We start from the raw sequence: 22,791 nt of genomic DNA, 5'->3' as shown, positions 1-22,791 counted from the left end.
GACAATGTGTACATGTGGTGTGTGCTTTTTGCTACTCTGTTAGAATAGCAAGCAGCTTCTTCCTCAGCTCAGCAGACTTCCATAATGCACGAGATGTGGGACGTCTCCAATGGATCAGTATATTTGTATGTGTATAGTGTATGTGGGGAAGTCAAATGACAGATGTCTGGAGCCATAGCAGCACCAGGAAGGCAGAAATTTGGCGAGTTTTGTAGTAAAACGGGCATAGCATATTTATTTGCACACGACAAGCATATATTCAGTCTGCGTGGGTCCATGACCCCCCCCCCCCCCCCCCCCCCCCCCCATCCACATCCACATCCACATCCACATCCACATCCACACACAAACTCTTTAAGCAGGAGAAGCATTAAGTGGGACAAATGATGTGCACAGAGATGGACTCATTTTTGTCCTTCGTGCCTTTGGCTAGCTAACTTTCCATCTTGTGTGAATGACAGCTGAGATTGAAAACTCAATCAACCCCCTCCCTCCTCCCTCCACCCTCTGTCTTCCTGCGGGACTCAAAAGTACCTTAATAATCTGAGTCCTGCTCTGCCCTATCTTACCTTGCTCATCATCCCCTCCACACTGGCCCCTTCTCTGAATTGCCACTCCACTCTACTCCTCTCCAGGGACTCAAAAGGGCCTGCAGATGCTCCAATCGACTCTAATAAATTGTATGTAGTCAGTTAAGTTGCACGACTGCCAACTGGCAAAGCTGCAAACCTCTGCTTTGGGAAAACTCTGAAAAAAAAGAAAAGGTTCCTCTAAATTTGATTCACCTTCAGCGAGCTCTCTTGAAAGCCACAGTATGTCCAGGCCAAAGTAAATGATGAAAGAGTACGGAGGGAAAAGGGGATATATATACAGGAAGAAGGGGGCGAGACACACTGAGAAAGAGAGAGACGCGAGCCCTGTGATTGAAATGGAGGTTTGACACCGTACAAGTAAACAAACAAGAGTCTGAGCTTTATTGAAATCTGTCATCCTGTTTCGAACAGGCCATAAAGTAAAGAAACGGCTTTAGGGGAAGAAAAATACAAACTGTCCTCAGTCTGAGAGCTTTGGTCAGAGTAACGTCCTCAGGGGAGTTTAATATTAACAACACAAAAATGCACACTCACTGTCTAACAGCAGAATCTTTTGTTGCTATTATCTCAAAAATATGAACTAATTACACCTCATCAAGCACATGTATTAATGAGTGACTACAGCTACAATCATACTGATATTTTGAGTCATGTATGAAAACAAAATTTGAGAGTTTAGATACATTTTAAATTCTGACAAGGATCCATTAAATTTAGTAATTAGCCAACTATGACAACAATATGTTCTACAATATTTATACACTTAAGTAAGTCATTTCTTATAGATTTAGATATATGACATAATGTTTTTTCGTGTCAGCCTGACTGCAAGAAATAATACCAACATGATCTATTCTGGAGCAAACGGGCCAAATAAAACCCCTGCAGCAACCCCTGTCTGCTTTCCTGTTGTCGATTTACTGCATGCAGTGCACAAGCTGCTCCAGATACTAGAGCTGAATCCTAAGGACTCCACGCACAGATCTCCAAAGACTGGGGAATATATGTCATTCAGTTCTGCGGGGATGGGCATGTTTATTATTAGGCCTCTTTGGAAATGCTGCGCCCTATGCCAGGTCCCTCATACCCAGGTCGCTGGTGGCATGAGGACCATGTGAGACAGGAAATTGAAAGCCACTTGTTGTTGGAGGGCTTTTCTTTTGGAGAAGTTGAAGTACGTGGATGATAGACTGCGGTATGGACATATGGCTGAGTGGTGAAGGGATCGCATTTCCTCCTCACTAAAGGTATTCCAAAGAGAGAAGGAGAGGAGAGAGTGAGGCAGACACAGTGAGGACCGAGGCAGAGGAGGCTTTGTAGTCAGGCTGCTTGAGGATTCAACCCCACTCTTCAAGGTCAGAGCACTATAGCAGTGATTTAAAGCAACATATACTTCTTTCGCCATCAACAAAAGTCTTGTTTAAGATCAGAATTACATTATAGTCACATGATTTGTCAATATTAGTAGCATATCAAGTCAGTAATTTTGGCCAAACATCATTTGGTTGATTGATTGTCCTTTTGTTTGAGAGCAAAATGTATTTTGGGAATGAACTGAGGAGGAGCTATTAAAATTGGAATCCTGAATTGAGCCCCTCGGAACCCATCTAGCTGATCCACCAGCTGCCACGTTCTCCCGACGGCTCCCCGAGGTATGTCTGTTTAGTGGTAATCATCTAAGCCATTCACACTCACATCCAATGTATTCCCCAACTCCCTTCTTTTTACCACATGCAAATAGATGCAACAGGAGCTCCGCTGAGATTAAGATGGATAGATGGAGAGCGAATATAGGAGAGAGGGGAAGCTATAAGGTGAAGTAGATGGAGGGAGATTTGTGAAATGGCGTGGGGGAAATCGTAGATCAAATGGGGGGGGGGGGGGGTATGATTGCATGAAAGAGAAAAAAATAAATGCATGGAGCAGATGAGAAGTATGAAAGAGGAGGAGGGAAAACATAGCAGAGGGAGGTCATTCCTGATGCTGAAATCAGAGACTGGAAGTGAAGAGCTGTGAGAATAAAAGCAATTTGCATCACTGCTCCACTGAGCTTTCCAATGCCTTTCATTTACCCCCCCTATAAAAACCTTCCCACACCCCCCTGTCCCTTCCAGCAAACTCACCACACCATTCCACATCGCTCAAATGGATAACTGGCTTCAAGAGAAGTGGGAAGAAAGAGATATATAACCATAACCAGTACTCACAATTTAGTCATCCTCATTCTGATCCTCTTTTATGTTCTCTCTCCCCGCAGACGTAAGCCTCCATTCCTCTTTGTCTAACCTTGTTCTCCAACAATCAAAAGTCATCACTCCCAACTTCTTCTCAACATTTTCCCCTGATTTCCTTCCTCTTCTTCTCCTCCAGCATATCTTCCACCTTTGTACTCCTCCTCAAGATACATGACTTTATATGATCACAATTATATTCACAGATAAGGAGGAGGCAACGTGGATCGATTTATGCATTTAAGTTTGTTTTGTCTTTTTCTGACATGATATGATATTTGTTGAATTTGAATATTCACTCTCCACCAGCTACTGATGGGAATATTGGTTTTCTTTAGAAATGCTTTTCTTTCAAAACACAAAAAGAAACATGTGATCAATCAAGTCAGGTTTAAGTGAGGACTCATGACACAAGTCCAACAAAATAAGTCTGATGTTTGTTCTGCGTGTTGTTCTGAGTCCGAGTGAGGCCATGTTGTGCGGGGGTGGGGATGAGATGTCAAGGGTTAGTGTTCGGGGCAGCTTGGAGGATGAGTGGGGTTGACGAGGTCACTGTGGGCAGCTGCAGCATCTTTTTTTTTTATTATTATTATTATTTCCAATTGTTTTTTGTTCTCCATAAGTTTACAACTACTGATCTTCACTAATCTCTTTAGAAAAGATGCACAGAAGGAAGTTGGACTTCTAGTTTTTCTGTAGTAGTGAGGGACAATGCTTGAGAGGCTGAGTTTGCCATAGATGAGTCTTGTCCAGCACAAAGCCTGCGACTTGCTTTTTATTTGAGCAATGCGAGATGCTTAAACTGTAATTCATGGCATGAAATACAAATAAGCAATTTTGCACAATTTAGCTGCCTGAAGGGCTGACTGACCAAGTCGGTACTGCAAATAAAATTGTCTGGAACCTTTGCCTTCGTCTGAGAAATCTGCCCACACACTGACTGCGGCTGTAAAATATGCCCTTTCAGTGAAGAAAAACACACCATTACAGACTTGCTTTAGGGAGACCGTCATCTGGACGGGATTACAGAGCCTGTGGGTCGGGCTTTGTCGCAGATTATATGTTTAGTTTAGAAACATAATTAATAATAATAAATAATCCAAATAATTATGCCTGGGCATGAAGTCATTTGTGCCACGCAGATCTGGTGATTATCAGTTGATTCACTTAGTTTCAGCCCCAACCTTTTACATAAGAGAGCGTTCAATTTAATCTTCATATATCTCAATAGAAAAAAACAAGTTTTACAGCAGTTCCCTCATCTAATGTATATGTTTGAGTAAAAAGGATGTACTTTTTTTTTTTTATCTTTAAAGTGGAAGTTTTATCAACCTTCAAAAAGCTTTGTGATTCAGTCATTAAAAAGAAAGGAGCTGGAATCCGTCGGCATCCGAGTGAACCTGAGGTGAATCTGAGTTGAATAACTGAGGATATTCGGTTCTCAATATAGATTACATTTGTCGGTACTACTAAATAGTTCAGTAGGACTCCCCTGTTTCTTTTTTGAGAACTGTGTCACGCTGAAAAAGAGTCTTAAAATTCAGTGTTTAATTTTCCGTAACAGCATTAGTGCCTAAAGCACATCTTACTAAACATTTAGCTTAAGTTGTTTATTCATGTTTCACAGCCACATTTGAACTATTTTCAAATCAGCTACTTGCTTGCATTCAACATAAACTGCTTTTATATCTGAGAGGACCTTGCTTGTTACGACTGCTCGAGGTTTGTCACCCGCATGTAGCTTTGAGGAAGATGACTGGAGATGATGGGCAGGTCAAAGGACTTACTTCAATATGCACTGCCGAATAATTGTAGCCTGTCCCATTTGCATCTCACTCGCTGAGATAGCTACGAGCTACTCCAGAGTGATGATGACAGTAACCTCTCTGAGTGTGGCAGAGCACGCCGACGGCGGGGCAGGTGAGCAGAGTCAGCACACCGTATAGAAATGATCTTACAGCACCAGATTCTCCCCCGGCAGTGGAGCGCAGCCATGCAAAAGCTTTTGATGATGATGAAGCTGCTCCAGTCCATGTGCCAGTGTGCTGAGAAGACACATTAATTGTACTTCACACTGCTTGTTAAAATGTTTGTTTTGTTACCCTAATGTTTCTTTAAAATTATACAAATGCAGATGAAGACACATATATATGATAAAAAAACAAAAGTAAGTGGATGGGAATAAACAAATAAAGAGTATTCAGCTTAAAACATATGACGTTAAGGGGTGTTATATTTTTTTCACATATGTAAGATTTCGACTGCTTTTTCAGGATAGCACTCTACTGTTTCCACGTATAATTATCCGTTCTGTAAATTATGAACTGAAAGATTTTAGACCAGAAAATATCTATCAAAGATCAGTAAGAAAAATACTTAACAAAGACATTTTAAAATTTAGGAAATATATTATCACAGTTGGATTGCTATGGAAGTGCATATTAGTTATTAGTCACAATGGATCCTGTCATAGCTTTGAGTGTGAGAATTTAATGATGACTTTGTATTGTCCTCTTTTTGGCAGCTTGGAAGCGCAGCATATTTTGCACTCATAAATTCAATATCGTTCTTCTTACATCACTCTCTGTCTATTTTCCATTTCCCTCCCACTCTCTCTCTCTCGCCAGCATATAGTTTATGTACTGATGCTCATTATAACAGCCTCCATTGCACTTTCACGCACACAAGTGATGCAGTTATTCTGGTGATTTACACCCTCCCTTTTCCACAGAGACAAAGAGAGACCTACTATAGCTGTCTTTGAGTAGAGCTTTATGTTCACAGTCAACTAGCCACAGTGGTACCGCCTCAGGGCCGGTCCCACAAAGCAAACCACGACTTCCTCAAGTCCATGGGCCTGCAATAATAGGCTCTCCGGGAGGTCAATAGAAACATTCGCTCAGTTTAATAATGATGCCCCATGTCACTTAACGCCCATCGTACTCCGCCATGGCTGTCTTCTTTTTTTTCCCCTAACAATACAAAAATACGCGGCCACTCAAGGGTACTTCAGATTCAAAAAGTGGACTCTGTGGTGGGGACCATTTTGCATGTGCCAAAAATGCTGATGGATTTTTACTGATGATGCTTGTTATGAGTGCTCAGGCTCCATGTGATGTAATATACACAAGTTCTCGACTCTTGTTATGTAATCCTTATTATTACATATTGCCGAGGATTCCATGACGTTGAGAAAACTTGCACAGTTGACACTGCCGGGTGAAAACCACAGCTGCATTGTTTTTCTTGTGTCTCTATTTAGCCGGGGCGGTAATCGCTGAAGCACAACGAAAACAAACACAGCACAAATGTCTATGCAAACCCACGTATCCAGAATACATTGATACGCACGCACATGCGGAGAACAGACATTTTTAAGATGTGTAACGCATGCATCATTTCTTGATGCAGTATCAATAAAAGGGATGATCTGAGAAAGAACGCTGAAATCATTTTCGGGGTCCACGTGTCTGCCATGACAGGAAAGGATACTGTGTGTGTGTGTGTGTGTGTGTGTGTGTGTGTGTGTTTGTGCGTATGTGCACGCTCACAAGAAGGAGCGGTAGAGACGCCTCTCCGATGGATCATACATCACAGTAAATCCATCTATTTTGATGCTGTGCACTGATGAGTGCAGAGGAGATAGTTTAGGAGGATGGCATGGCAACAAGCATCTCTTCATCCACACGTGCTGTGGTGCACAGCATGCCAGAAAGAGCAGAGTGTGAGCTGTTACATAACCACCGACCAGGGATGGAAGTGTCGGGAAGGCAAGCACGTGCAGCCAGGGATCCGTTGGTGCAAGTCTGAGGCTACTCGAGTATTCAGAACCTCCACAGTTATCTGATGTGAAAAAGATTAAAAACAAACTACAGGCTACGTGTTTATTCTGCTATTTTTTTTTTATGTCTTTGATGTTGGATCCTACTGACTTGTGTTTGCATCAGTCTTCCCTACATACTATATTAAGCCTCTCCTACCTCTTTTTTTTTTTTTTTTTTTTTTTTTTTTTTTTTTTTCTTTTCAAACTGTCCCTAGATATGACATTCCAGCGGTTCTTTCATGTGTGGAAAAAAAAAAAAAAGGCTGTCAAAATGGAAATTTCAACAATCCAATATAGTGTTTGTCCCCGGAATTCCCCAAATCATTTTGTTCCCATTCCAAGTCCAATTACAGTGCAGAATGCCAGAATTGCCATTATACTACTTATGTCTTCTGAAAAACGTGGTTCTCAAATTCGTGGTTGTCAGCACCTCCAGCCAAATAAGCTACAAACAACAACAACATGACAAAACCTATTTAAGTCAAACAAGGACTTCAGTGAGAAAAGCTGCTCCCATTTCCCTGAGTCCATCCAGTCAATATGCAAGCTTCCAGTTCCCAAGGTGCTGTGGGATGTCAGATCTGTAGCCAACGGGCATACAGTATTCAAAAATGCATGTTCAGCCTCTTTGCCAGGAAGTGGATGTGCCAGTCATGACAAAAAAAAGTTCCTTGAGACAGCAAGTTTATTTAACTTAGTTTTTCATGGATGATTGGTAGGCTTCTTCCTTCACTGAACAACATGAGCGTCTTACTGCTGGCTTGACTGTTTTTAACGTGTCCTAGATTTACCATCAGGGAATGTTTTTGTGCAAACTATCAAGCTTCCCCTATCTCTTTATACATTATTAAGCTGCTGTATGCATTTCAGGTTGTTTGTGTGCATGCGCCTGACACCAAAGAAAAGGCATCCCCTTTATGTTTAGTACAACTTTGACATTAAACAGTTGTATGCATATGCTTTGAATTACAATTTTAAGATTACACTGAATGTATTGTTTTTTAATCATGTTTTAGTTTGTCTTTATCACTTTCTTTACATTAATGTCCGCTACTTCGCTGCCGTCCTCTTCTCCACTTTTTCGTTTGCTATGGTACACCATTCATACCCCTGCCAACTCTTGATGAGCAAAACCGCATGATAGCATCGGCAGGAATTAGCTTTGCATCCTCGTATGCTTGCAACCTTGCACAGATGCATGTAAGTCTTGAGATGAGAATGAAACTCATCAAAATGTTTGCATAGTATAGCATAGCTATGATTCAAAAGCTCGACGCTGTACCTTCAATGATGCAAATGAAATAAATAAACACATGCATACATATTGTGTCCATTACACTTTGACGTCTGACTGTGCTATGTAAAGCAGACATATCCAGCCCCTGTAAGGCTGTGTGCTGTCTGTGCACTACTTGATGTGATGTGAGACGATGGTCGACCATTCTAGCTCTGGGACGAACAAACACAAGGAAATGGGTGAATATGTTACGCAAGTACCGCAGCGTGAACCCATTCCACAAACAATTCCTAATCCCAGAAAGACAGCTACTATCAAAGCAAATAGAGCATATAGGTAGTTTGTATAAGTGATTTTTGAGGTTGCCTGAAGGTTATTTTAAATTGCCTGATATATGTGGTCTCTCTCTCTCTCTTGTCTGTGTGTGCGTGTGTGTGCACATGATAAACCAACGGAACAAGCCGTACACATATGCTATATCACTTTATCATATATTAACAGACCCAAACTGACACACACGCACTAAACCCAAACCATCTGTCTCTCTGTCTCTGCCGCTCTTCCCCTCTGACAAACACACGCACACGCACACGCACACACACACACACACACACACACACTTTCACACCGTCGGTCTTAACCTCATGTTTCTATGAACAGAAGGAATTCCCTATTGCTTTGTACTGAGAGTTTTTTTTTTTGGCCTGTCCTGTTACTGGTCCATTTGCTTTAAAGCGAACTTCATCCAATATTGAAGCCTAGTCTGATCTCATCTGAGAGTTTGCGGGGGTAAAGTGTTACAGAACTACCGTGTAAAATGCTTGCTTTTTTGGAGTAACCCGTCTCTTCTGTCTTTTTCTCCCCATCTCGCCTCTCTTCCTCCCACTTCATCCTCCTCGTCATCCTTTTTTTCTTGCTTTATTCCCCCTTCTCTGTCCTCCTTTGCCCCTTTCTGTGCACACAGGACTACACATTGACAATGTACTTCCAGCAGGCCTGGCGAGACAAGCGGCTGTCCTACTCTGAGATTCCCCTGAACCTGACCTTAGATAACCGGGTGGCTGACCAGCTCTGGGTGCCCGACACCTACTTCCTCAACGACAAGAAATCGTTTGTCCACGGTGTCACAGTGAAAAATAGAATGATCCGACTGCACCCGGATGGCACCGTATTGTACGGTCTAAGGTGAGATTTTAATCTCTTAAAATAACACGTTTGACTACTCAACAAGACAAAGGGGTTTACTTTTTACATGTGCAAACCCTGCATGAGTACGGTACCAGATAATGATAGACTACGCTGCACAAGCGCAATTTATTTCTACTCTGTGTTGTCAAACACTTCACACTTAATCCATTGTCAGCGTACTTTCTATTCTTAATTACACAGACAACCTGGGAGAACAACAAAAAACCACAACAAATTAATCGCAGCTCTAATGTAACAATGAGTCAGCCATTGCTGCATTGGACCAAGTCAGTAATTAGCTCATTAAAACCAGATGAAGAAAACTACTGATGTGAGGTGCAATATTGCCCCTGAGCGAAAATTAAAATGTTGATGAAGTGACCTACTTGTGTCCTCATTTACAGGACATGTGCACATCATCAGGTAAAGGCTTATGCAATGCTAAATTCAACTCTTTAGCAAAGTCTCCGCATAATTTATACAACCACCAAAAGTAAAGGTGAAAAAAAAATTAAAAGATTTGCACTTAGAATAGGTGCCGGTGTAAATCCTTGAAGTTCAACTGATATTAAATGGCTTTTCTGTTTGTTTCAAAATCCACCAGGCATGTGCACGGCTTAAGTCAGTTCGCAGGCTAATTCGCTAGTCAGCACATTACAATGCTTAAAAACCCTAAATGTAATTTCAGTTAGTTTAGATGCTGGTGTGATTCGTGCATCGTCAATACCACCACTAACGAAACACTTTCTGTCACACTTTTCAGCTCAAGTTTATTTACGTCTCCAGTCCCCTGATGTTGCTCAGCTCGCCGGCTCCGTGTCAATCAAATGTTTACACATACACAACACCTCAGGGACTAAATGAAAAGCACATTTTATTTTATTTTTTTTCCCCCACTCAAATACAATTTTTTTTGTATTGTGATTGTTGATATTATTTCTGACTGCAAAGTAGAATCACTACTGTCAGTTGGACTTTAAATATGATATGGTAAGATGACTGAATCATCCATTCATCTCCATCATGCTCCCTGCTAAAGACCAATTAAAGAGCATATGGTGGTAATTTTTTACAGTGATGGCTTTCAACATTCAGCAAGATTTCATAGATACAAACTTTGGAGTGCAGCCTTTAAAAACCATTAAGTTTGGTCTTTTATTTAAAATTTTCTTCGGGGAGATCATTATATTCAGAAATTTTTGCATAAGACTAGATTATTTTTTTTTTAATTTAATGGTTAATATAACAGATCGCAGCTGTTTTCCAGATGACAGAGACAAAAACACCCCGTTGTATGATATAAATTGATTGACCCGTTCCTCTGAGTTTCAACCTCTCAAAGTTAACATGATGACGGTGCACTTTTCACACCTCACTGATGTCTCATCAGTTCATTTTGCAAATAGGCCTCTGATGCCCAAACTCCATAAAAAGTTATTGAAAATCATAACATCTTAATGGCCATCATGGCAGTGCTGTGGGAGAGTGAAATTAAATTGAGAGATCGAGAGACGAGATATAGCATGAGAGAGGGAGGTATTAAGCAGGGGATTAGAGACATCTTTCTGTTCTTGTTCTTCTGTGTCCTTCAGTGCTGTTGTCCATCTTCATTACTTACCCACTTCCCTGTTACAGCATTCATTAAATATGTTAATATTTGCACAGGTCTATTGCATAAGGTCAGTTCATATAATATTTCGATAACATCAAAATTAATGACAACTCGGGTAAAAAAAACAAAAAACATTTTTCTCTCACAAAATAAAAATAGGTGAACAATTATATGACCAAATCTCTTTTCAGAATTTTTTAATTGACAGAGTGAGCACCAATTATTCCTAAATAAGACTGTTGCCACTCTTAAGACACATACAAACTTATTTTTACATGTGCAGATGTATTTTTTTCGCCAGTATTCATGGGTGGATTTGGTGGATAGACAGAGAAAGAAGAGCAATCAAACTCTTTTGAGATGGATAAAAGTAGTGAATGTTACATTTTCTTGGACTAAAATGTTGATTTTTTTTTTTTTAATCAATTTAATTGTAAAGATAAAGTGCAGAAGCTTCAAATTTCAAAAAATAAAAAGATGAAAACATAAACAAAGATATTGTAAACTGTAAAAATATATTGTATTATATTTGGGATTTTGTCTATCATTTAACCTGATCATTGATTTGAAACCCCCTGGTGAAAAAACAAATCCTCCTGTTAAACTTAATTTTTTTTAACATAAGCATTCTTCATGTTCATGGATCCTTTCTCTAACACAATTATATACCCTGGGTCATTAAACCCGCCTGGCACTTAAATTAGGCAGACTAATCCATACATTAAGAACATATTGCCCGTAAGCGTTTCAAAGTGTAATATTAACAATAACAAATTAGTCTTTACAGTGTAATCACTAATCATAGCCACGTGCTTCACTGTTTTGTGATTGAGCATGGATGGACAGATGTGGAAGCTCCAGTGTTTGAGTGGGAGTTTTTCAGTATTTAGACCTTTAGAGCAGCTGCTCTGGTCGTCATGGCACCTCTTTCCTTTTCTCCATGCAGCCATGACCACGGCGGCTGAATGTCAACAGTTTCCAGGAGACAGATTTGTTAAGATCTTCTTTCTTCCCGAGGAAATCAAATGCCTTTCTAATAAAGTCAATTGCAGATACATTTTGACTTCGTCACTTATGTCCCTGAATACTTTCAGTCGCATGGGTCTTAATGTGAGATCTATTACAAGAGCTCCTCCTGATCATTTAATATGATTGGTGCTTGATCTTTGTGTCAGTGGGTTTCTCTCTTGATTCAGAGCCAACATGCTCATTGTCTGGAATGGCAAGTGGGCAAAAGCGAACAGAAGAAAGCTAGAGGCAGCAGCAGATTGTGCCGGTCAGATTATACTGAAATAGAACTCAAATAGAACAAATAATTCTTGTGTCAGGCCATCTGAGTTGAAACGGATAACCTGCAGTATCAAGTCATGCATTGAATCCAATATGCAGATGAAAAAGCCATAATCACTCGGAGTATGGAACATTCCCCATGAACTGCAGAACTTATGACACAAAGTCAGTGCAAATATTACTTTGGATGAAGTAGGATTAGTCTGAAACTGGGGGAAGAAATCCATCACCCTTGACACTCAATATCATGTAAGTAGGATGCCCAGATTTTTACAAATCCAAAATTGGGTCATGGGATCTTGCGCATGTCAGTGAGTGCTCATAAATCCACACAGCACATGCAGCTACAGCATATTACTGTCGCCTAATAAAAATTATGCAGTTATTTAATTTATTATGCCAATAGATTAGATTAGAACACATGAAACTTTAATGGTCCATGGGATGACAGTTGGGACATCGTAGAATCAAATTACAAACCATACATGGAAGAAAATCAAGTATGAATTGGAATTGAAGATATCCAAATGCTAATATACTCTGATAATAATACTGATATATTAAGGGTAAATATAAGACTGAAAATATGCAACATTAATACAGGCAGTGTATTCAGTATTCCAATTCAGAGACAAACTTAGTGTTAATTGTTCGACATTTTGGGAATTGTGTAAATTAATCATGAGGCTGCAGAGTGAAGAGATGATTAGCTTTAAATATAGACTAAATGCAGAGAGAAACATTAAGCATGGCTCTTTTGAAAGTTTAAATTATATGCCTCACAATACATCTAAAGCACACTCATATTGTGTCTACTTTGTTTATTCAATACAAAAAAAATACAAATACAACAATTTGTTGTTTCATTGGGTGTTGGAACTATCTCCAGATTAACTTAATATCCGAGGTAACCCAGGGAAATTTTGTGCAGAACAATTTTTTGTTTGTTTTTTTGGGTGGGTTTTTACCGAGAAAAATTCACAGCGCGTAACTGACCCTAAAACCAATGCTGTGCTGCAGTAAGCTACGTAACATTTAACATAAAAATTGGACAAAATCTGAAAATGTCTTATCACAACTGCAGAGAGAAGATTATTTTGAAAGTACACAGTGAGCATAATAATACTAAAAGAAATGTCCCTTCAGCCACGTCTCGGGATCTGTGGTGTCTCAGCAAGACACATTGTTGAAAAGAAGAATCCCGTCATTGAGGCTGTTTGTTAGAAATGTACTTGGATGCAGCATTCATAAATGCAGATAACAGAGAAAGCCACACACAGAATATGTACAAACAAAGAGTGAATATTCACACACACGCTTGCATTGAAGTGCTAATTCATCTCAGGGATTCATTGGTGGCTAAAAGGCAAACAGAACCAACCCTTTTGTGGGTTGATATGCTTTTATTTGCACACATCTCTTTACATGCAAACGACTGTTCTTTTTCTTCGTAACTTAAAACACCCTCACATTGATTTTCAAAAGTAAACATATTATTTCTAGGGCATTTCTTCCTTTGCTGGGAAACAACCGCAAGAAGCAGAAATTGACTTTACGAAAAATAATAACAAAAGCAAACGCAAATGACAAACAACAAGTGTCTCTCTGTGTCAGGTTAGGCCTGAGGAAGCACATCTGGGCTCGCAGTCTTGTCTTCGTTCTTCAGAGGGGTTGTTTGCTGCCAGAAAGGCCTGAATATTCTTTATTGAACTGACTTGTGTGTTTATCATTGAAAATTAGTGTACAAAGGAAAACAGCAGTAAGATCACAGTAACACACAGCCTTTCTGGCAATTAGGGAGAGAAATTAGCACACAACTAACGTCTGACTTTATTAATCAGAGATTAACGAAGCATTCACAGTAAATGACAATCATAACATTTTGTCTTTGAACATTAAATAGCAATGATTTTCTGTGGGCACCCTACTCCCTATGTTTTTTTATGGTAGGCTGTGGGTGGGAAGCAGCTGGCTGTGTGGGATGACTGCTCTCTGGATGCTGTCATTATCTAAAATATCAAATAATGCATCTCTGGCACTCAGCACATTTTGTGCTTCTGGTTGAAACTCGGTACAGCAATGGAAGTATTCAGATCCTTTATGAGAATAAAATGGCTATGCCACAATTATGAAAACAATACTCCATTCCAAGCACATATCATGCATTCAATATTTAGAGACGCAGAAATACTTTTAAAGAAAAATGCATTGAATTATTAAAAGGGAAAAATACTTATTTTTCAGAGTGACCTGTTTTTTTTTTTTTTCTGGTAATTACAATTTGATGATTTTAATGTTAAATTAGCTGGTCACAGTGAAAATACTTTGGGCTTTTCCAATCAATATGAAGCACAATTCTCACTGTTCACCCCCATCTCCCGCTCTCCTCTTTCAGCAGCTGCCCCATCATGACTGACAATATTGACTGCTTAAAAGCTTGTGTTTCACTCTCATGACCACAACATCACATTTGTCAACTGGAATATAAACCAGCAACACTGACTTCACACAGCCTCGCTTGTCAAACTGATCACGCTTATGTGCAACTCATTTACAACAGCAAATACACTTTGAAGGAAAACTAATTGCAACCTGAACATGTTTTCTGTCTTTCTGTTTGATAAAGTACATATTTTGGACATGACATATACATCAATACGGAGTCTAGGAGACATAAAGGTTTGCTGACAACATATTTTGTTCCACCAAAATATCCAATTCTGTATAGGCAAGCAATTACATTGCCACCTAAAAATAATTGGGGAAACAATTTAGTTGTATAAAATGTGTTTTCCAGGAGACAGGCTGCTTCGTACGACATCAAGAGATGCAGTACAATATTTGGAGTTTTCTTTTATATGGACATCTTGTTTACTTTAAACTATTGTTGGTCTACAGATCAGCATTAGCTGTTTCTCTCTGCTAAACTTAACAGTGGCATAAAATAACACTGTAGACTGGGACCCAAAGCAAATGATGGTATAAATAAGTAGCCAAGCATAGTTGAGTGAAAATAACAGGAGTGATTTTATGTTGCATGTCTGAGTATGAGACCATTAGCGAACGCATTTACTTGGCCTGAAACTTAATGACATGCTGGAAACCTTTAAGGCTACTTGGCCCAGATTTGACCTCACAAGTTTGAGCCATCCAGGAACAGAATCTTTGAGCACAGTCTGGTAAACATGGCGGGTTACTGCAGGTGACGCAGCATATGGGGCTCAGTTGGTGCTGTTGGCAGTGTTTTCGGGCAGTCGCCAAGCAACCAAAGGACTATACTAAGACCTGAGTGAGAAATGCGGCTGTGCATCATTTGATGGATGGAACAAATGGGAAAGTATGTGAGGATAAATGGAGAGCCAGACACCTGCAAACACAACCAGGCACTTGGACACACACATCCACAGAGTGACGGCAACATAACAAACACAAATGCACACGCACTGCCCAACACAAACATGCGTAACCTTTACCTTTCCCACACAGTGGTTTCAAAAAACTCTGCCAGAGGCTCTTGCTCTGAGTTCTACACTGCTGACTCTATCTTGACACAGAGATCAGAAAGTTGCCAGAAAGTAACCGGCAATTTACTCCTTGGTTAAACACTTGGAAGCCGCGGCGCCCCATCACGAGCAGCAAATCCATCAGAGAGAAATAAATGCTGACAAAGACAGGGGACAAGAGAGAGAGAAAAGGAGAATCCATCTAAACCTCTTAGGCTCAAACAACCCTCCCATTACACTCTTGGGGGGGGTAAAAATCCCTGAAGTGTGAAATATGAAACAGCATGTTAATGCTAGAACTCTTCCCTTTCAACTTCTTTACTGGTATTAAAAGGCACTGTTATGATAGCCCCCTCACTGCTCTCACCTGACATCCTCTGTCCTGTATTATTTTCTCATCTCCTCTCTTTTCATCATGACACGCCGGGTCTGTTTTGGCCTGCTGCCCCTCCCATCCTTATTAGAGAACTGCATACCTACAACAAATGACAACATTGACTGCTTTATAGTGAAATGTTAAAACAGTAAAAACGACATGGGCAAACTACATAGTTAAAGGAAATCACTGTGGCTGTTAGAAGGTGAAAGGACACGTACTGTGAACGTTATATTACTTTGTATATAACTTTTTATTCATGACTTTGCTCTCTTCTAATGTAACACAAGCCAAATCACTGTGAAGCAGTGAAAAGAGTCGTCATTCAACCACCTTGCAAAGCCCGGATAATCACAGAACTCAAGTAATCCTAGAAATACGTTAAAGAGAGAAATGACAGGTGAAAGAAGAAAAGTGAAAATGATATGAACCCTCATCATGATGTTTTTTTTTTTACCATCTTTAACCATATTCTCCAACTGACAATCTCCACCAAATTTGATAATTCAGTCACCTGTGGACTTGTTCAGAATCATTTGTCCTTCCATCCATCACAATGCCAACATAGTCAATTGGTTTTGATGTTAAATAGTCTAAAATATGCACCATTTATTGTACTACCCATTCTACTGCATGCCAAGTAGAATCTGGCACACAGAGTAAATATTAAGGACTCGTTTATACACTGCTGTAGTTATGTGTTCTTAGATTCAAAGTGCCGTTGTTTACACTGGTGTTATGAGGTTCAAGATCCCATACATTTTTTTCTTTTTTAAGAATGAACTCGGGGCATGTCTGTTTTTGTGCAGGAGGCTTACAAAGACCAGTGCCAGCAACTACCAGTATAGAAAGGAAAGGTCATTTTAAAGGCGAATAAATAAAGTTTTGACGATGAGGTTAATGTTCCATATGTAGGTTGGAGACAGGACAGGTCCCCCCAGAGTCCAGACACTGGAGTTGGTATAGCAGAGTTGGCGGATGGAAAATTCCGTTAACTTCTAAACAACGAGAAGAATGAGGTGATGGGGAGAAGGAATGTTGTACAGAAGAAGGTCTAAAAAGCAGAATGACAGAATTTCAATGATGTTTAAAGAGCAGGGAAGGGGGACTGATTGGCTCAAAAATGCTGGCAGAAAGATCATTGGACAAGTTAAGCAATGATGAAATAGTCTATGAAGTGAATTTGACAGCGTGGGAAAGCTGAAGTGACGAAGAAAGAGAGCAGCAGGAATAGCGCATTCTGTATTCACCCAAAGAGGAATAAAGACAGCATGTGAGAGAGCAGATCATCCTTTCTGAACTCATGCATAAGCTTCATTTTGTTGCAGACATAATGGTAAAAGGTGAATATTTTTTGGTGAACTACAGGTTCACATTTCTCCCTGTTTTGTTTTTTTTGGTGATTTTGCTCTGACCTCAAGGACTGTGTAGACTTTGGTAGATGCGTCCCACCTGTCGACCATATGTTGCGTGTGGTGAGCTCGGTTGCCTAGACACAGACACAGGTGATGGGATGCCTCCAATCGACCACAAGAGCTTTTGCGAAAGTCTCGTAGCATTGCTGCGTCATCGTTTCAAAATCTTCAAAAGGATATCACATAAAGTTGTTTTTCATTGTTGTCACGTATACTTGGGTTTTAGAAATGTGTAGATTCCACCTGTAAATATATTGCCATCGTGGTGGCTGCTTGAATAATAATAGAAGCGAGAGCAAACACAGTAGAGAGGAAAAGAGAAAGAAAGAGGCACAGAGACACACGAAGGTGATTATCTCTGCTGTGTAACACAGAGGATTGGACTCAAGATGAGCCACTCCTCTGGCACAAATTTATCTATGTTGTCAGGTGTGCCTAGACGATTACCCACCATGCTGTGCTGCTCTGTGGCAACTCCCTCTGTGGGAGTCAAGTTCTCATACAAGACCAGAGCCAGGGAAAGAATGGCAGCCTATTACTCACAGCCTCGTCCTTATGTTCTCTTCACAAAGTCTGATGGACAACATAACCTTATCTATTGACTCATGGTTGGCTGCTGTTATTATCCCTTATTATCCAACCCTGTCTATTTGTTTTGAGAGTGAGTGGGAGGCTAAATGCTTTTATGGTGATATATCTATAAGTACGATACAATAGGAGAGGAGCAGGAAAGAAAAAGGCATGTTTCTTATGTCAGACTTGGATTCTGCTGAAGGGAAAGTAAAATAATCGAGCCTCGGGGGTCCACTTTATGCTCCACTTGTATCTGTCCATACAATCTCCCTCGAGGCCTTCCCAGCTGAAATGAAGATGATAATCTACCATTGTATTGATCTCTTTTTTTTTTTTTTTTTTTTTTTTTTTGTCAACGTGCTCCCAGGAGTCAAGTAGTGTTGATTTGTGGCACTTTAGGTGCTAGAGACGAAAACTAGGTCCCACGTCAGCCTGCCACAGGGGAAAATAATTTACATTTTGTCATTTAAAGTACTTCCTCAGATAAAACGTAAGTGAATGATTACTCTGAGACCTTTTGTTAATAAACAGTGTTGGGATGATATATATATAGTAGTGTTTTGGAGGCCTATTTGAGGAGACACATGTTACACACAATCAAAACATCGTCTTTGATTTATACTATTTTCAGAGGAACATTGACAGGCTTACTTCTGTGTATAATACACAATATTGTCCGAAAGCTACAGTTTCATAGGTGTCTTGAGACACAGAGGGGAGACAATTTCATTGCACCTGATAATAGATCAGATCTTATTGTGTTGTGCCAGTGCCTCTTACAGACTTCCCTCTATATGAGAAACTTCATGGGCTAAGAACTTAAATCATGAAAAGGGCTTTGATTCTAAGTGAAGGCAAACATAAAAGAACCTCCCACCATCTCTTTCATTCTTGTTTATTCACGCAGCTTTTCACTCAACAACAATGTTCACAAAACAAAGCGCTGTCAGTCAAATCAAGAGAGGCAGGGATGAACAACTGTGCCAGAACATACTTACACAAAAAAAGCCTTGCACATTTAAAAGAAAATCTCTGTGCCATCTGGGGAGATGAAACAGAAATTACGTAACATAATGCTGATAAGTGAATTGATGTGGTCTATGACTGAATGGTTGTAACAGCTAATTATAAGACAAATAGCAAAAAAAAAACAATTCTTGAAAAGTTTAAATCGGCAATTAAAAATCTGTAAGTTCTTCTGCTGCCTCTTCTAATATGAGATGTAGCGGTATCAGTAGAAGTATCAACGAACACAAGCAATAATCTCGACCTGAAAAGTCAAGATGTCGTCAGCCTGTGATGCGTTCCCTTTCATCCCACCTATTTCATGACGACATGACATGCAGTTGTCAGAGTACAAACACTACCTCTGTTATCTCTGGCCTATTGCTGTCACCGCTGTCCCATCGAGTTTGATCTCTGCAGTGGCTCACATCTCAGGTGGGGCCTAACAGAGGACCCACAGGATTATCCAAACAATGCTAAAACTGGGACATAAGGATTAGCTATGGCCCTCTAATCCCCAATGGAGTTCCCACCACCCCCCCCCCCCCCCCCACCACCACCATCTCAACCCCTCAAAGCATTTACCTGTAGAGGTTTTGGAAGATTTTAAGTCTTGTGTTGTGACTCAAAGTCACATGGATTGCAAATGGTCATGAGAATTCTTGTAAAATCGAAGACGTTTGGCTAAATAAATGTAAATTTACTTTTTATTTTGATAAACATGTAAATCAGCTTTCCACAAATCACGAAATCACCGTAGTTGATAAAATCTCAATTTGTTCCCTCCAGGTATGGACCTAAATATCTGTGTTGCAGCTGTGCATAACTTAGTCCAGTCCAGTCCAGTGGTGGTTTATCTTTGAAACATCAATTATCTTTTTCTATTTAATGCTAGGGTTCACTGTCCTTGTCCTGTTGAAACATACAGTTTGCTGTCTCAAACACAGCTTGATTTTGCACAGTGCAGTGAACTGAACATTTGATTGTGTCATGTCTTTCCAGGATCACTACCACTGCTGCTTGTATGATGGACCTAAGAAGGTATCCACTGGATGAGCAAAACTGCACACTTGAGATTGAGAGTTGTAAGTAATTACTTCCATTAATCATCAGTCATCATCTGATGTTGTTTATTGTCATAACTGAATTTATATTTGGTGGATTTAGTTGGTTCGACAGCTAAAAACTAAAAATAAATGTCAAGCTTTTCAAACATGTCCTTTTCAGCCTGCATCCTCATAGAATGACAGAGCCTCAGCTTTGTTCAGCCACCTGTCAGGAGCTATGTGGAGATGGGCTTGCACTGGGTCCACCAACAATTTGTGTTTCACTGTAGTACAGGGATTTTCTCCGAATTTTGGTATTTTTAACATAATCCTTTCCATCCAATTTAAAGTGTTTTGCCCGGTAAAAGTAGAAGCCTTCTTTCCTTTCTAAATTTACCCTCAGCTTAGTTTACCCTCATAAATAGAATTTATTAGTTCACATAAATTTGTATTCTTATTTTTTTAAATACAGTGATATGACAGACAGACTGATAAAAAAGACTGTTATATACTGGGAATTTAAGTAAAATGGCTCTGAGCAGCCTAATTAGTATTTTGGTTCATTTCATCATGGCTTGGTATAAATGATTCATCATTAACGCCAAATAGCCCTCATCAAAGGAGCTACTCGTCCCAGCTCAAGTGCCTCTACCTTCTCTAGAGCTGTGGACTACTTTGTGTAATGTGCTCTGTCCATGGTGCTGAAGTGATAAACAAGAGCTACTGCTAATGCTGGCTGAAGCTCACAGGTGCTGTCTTGTTTCAAATGGCAGTAATTTACAATAAGTACATCATAAGAGGTTGTTGTGGGAGTGCGGTGGCATCTCTAAGGCAGACCTAAACTAGATAAGAACTATTGTGTGCAAGGTTTTAAAGTTTGTAATCATCGTTCGACTTTTCTTTCAGTTTTCTTTGCTCGGTTTACCATCAGTTCAGTTAATATCAGAGATAAATGATGCAAGAAATTCTCTGTATATTTATAAATGTACTTGTGTGATGTGCTGATGACAACCCAGATGAAACCTCCTGCGGATTTGCCAAAACCTCACACTGCCTTAGTTGCTGTCACAGTGCAGAGGGATGAAAATCAGGTCAGTTAGGAGTGACGTTGCTATTCATTGACCGTCAAGAGAAAAATTTGATTTTCCTGGAAACAAAAAATGGTTAAACCTGAACAACATTTAGTCAGACCTCAACTGGATATCGGTAAGTACATTTGAATGCATGTAGCATACAGAGCTGACTAAAGGTTGCTGCACTGGATTGTGCAACTGAGCTGGAGGGCCTACAGCTGGTGCTGATGTAAAAAAGGAATTAGAGCATAAGAAGCAAAGGAGGTTGTTGAAGAGTTTTTGTGAAGTCAAGAGCACACAGGGCAGGAAGTTACACAGTGAGGAACAATACGAGACTGGAACGTTCTGTTTGCAAAGCTAAGGTTACACACAGCTCTGTAACCACTTTACAAACTGTTCTGCACTCACACACAGTCCATTTGTTCTGCAGCAGTCTGCTACAAGAGAGTGTGGTTGCAGTAATGCATGAAGGCTCTTCTATATGGAAGACTAATGGACTAGAATGTGTTTTGCCTGGTGCACATAAGTCTTCCGAAAATGCATTACAAATTGTATCAGATTCTATATCGATATTAAGTAAATTTCCATTAAAACAGATGGTTAGGTTTATATCGACAGATATACATATAAAGAAATTTAAAGTGAAATTTTAGGCAGAAGAAAACCGAGTAAGAATCAAGCTGTGGCTGTGGAAAAACTGCGGAGTACAAGAAACATTATAGCGTAGCATAGTTGAAGGGAACCAGTGGGGAGCCAACCAATTGAACTTTCTTTACAGCAGGTTTGATAAGATGACCTTAGGCCAGCTACAAGCCTCCCTCTGTAACAGTACAGTAGGCATCATAGCTCCTTATCAAATCTAAACTGTCAATCAAATATACAACACCGCTGCCCTTTTCCCGACCCAGTCTGTCCATCACTGCCACTTCTTCGCACCGACTTAAGAATGCTTTGTGCAAAAGTAAAAGTGTTTAAAGTAACTGACTGTCCAGGGGTAAAGGATCTCCCTCCTAATGAAGCTGAAATGAGAGGCCAGTGCACCAATTGACCTGCTAACGCTACGATGGCAAAATGTTAATCAGGCTGCTAAAATAGGACTGTCAACACAGATTGACAAATAATGTAAATATGTCATTTTACGCAGGAATTGTCTCCCATGCAGAGAGTCCTCCAGGGATTTGTTTTTATATTTCCAGCTAGCCAAAGGTGCTCTCACTCTTTCTAGTTGAGGATTGATGTGTGTATAGTGGACCATATCAGTAATTACGGGATTATTGATAAATTCATAGACACATACTCAGGTTTTCCCCAAATCTAAAACGAAATGCAGCAGCTGTAGTAGAGCACAAACAATGCAGGAATTCAAATATGTAAATATTTATCAATTAATCTGTAAAATATCAATTCTCTGGCCTCAGAGAAAACCATGTCTGTGTTTCACTAAGATTACTATCTTCTTAAATATCTAATCTATATTTAGCACGCCAGAAAGGCAACAGTTTGTTGCATGTGTTTTCTTACCTGTCATTGGACTTATTGCAGTAAAGTATGAAATTTAGATTTGTAACCTGTCCAAGTTGAGAGCAGTACAGCTGACTTAAGGTGCATTCAAGTACTAGCAAAATATAATACTAATAATCTAATCTAATAATTTTGTCTGCTATCAAGATTTTTACTGCCAAACACTTACAAATAGAAGCTGTGACCTCTGTGAACACAGCAGTAGAGACTGTACAGTCAGTAATCTTCCTAACACTCTAAAACTCAACACTTCGGACTTTATCTTTGACTCTCACCTGATGGTGATGAGTGAACCTGCACTCACT

General features: G+C 39.9%; 1 protein-coding gene across 1 annotated transcript in view; it reads left to right on the top strand.

The window, feature by feature from the left end:
* The window catches only part of LOC138196192 (gamma-aminobutyric acid receptor subunit beta-2), a 56,423-nt gene that overhangs the window by 18,504 nt on the left and 15,128 nt on the right, over positions 1-22,791 (top strand). Inside the window, exons 4-5 of the mRNA XM_069146000.1 lie at positions 8,849-9,069; positions 19,849-19,931. Of these exons, the coding sequence (XP_069002101.1) occupies positions 8,849-9,069; positions 19,849-19,931 (304 nt within the window). The remainder of the gene's footprint in view (positions 1-8,848; positions 9,070-19,848; positions 19,932-22,791) is intronic.

The sequence above is a fragment of the Embiotoca jacksoni genome, unplaced genomic scaffold (genome assembly GCF_022577435.1).
Source record: "Embiotoca jacksoni isolate LCO1_2020_lvr unplaced genomic scaffold, fEmbJac1.0.p SCAF_13, whole genome shotgun sequence".
Taxonomy (NCBI): domain Eukaryota; kingdom Metazoa; phylum Chordata; class Actinopteri; family Embiotocidae; genus Embiotoca; species Embiotoca jacksoni.
The sequence above is the reverse complement of the archived record's forward strand: the minus strand, read 5'-3'. Positions and strand labels throughout refer to the sequence as shown.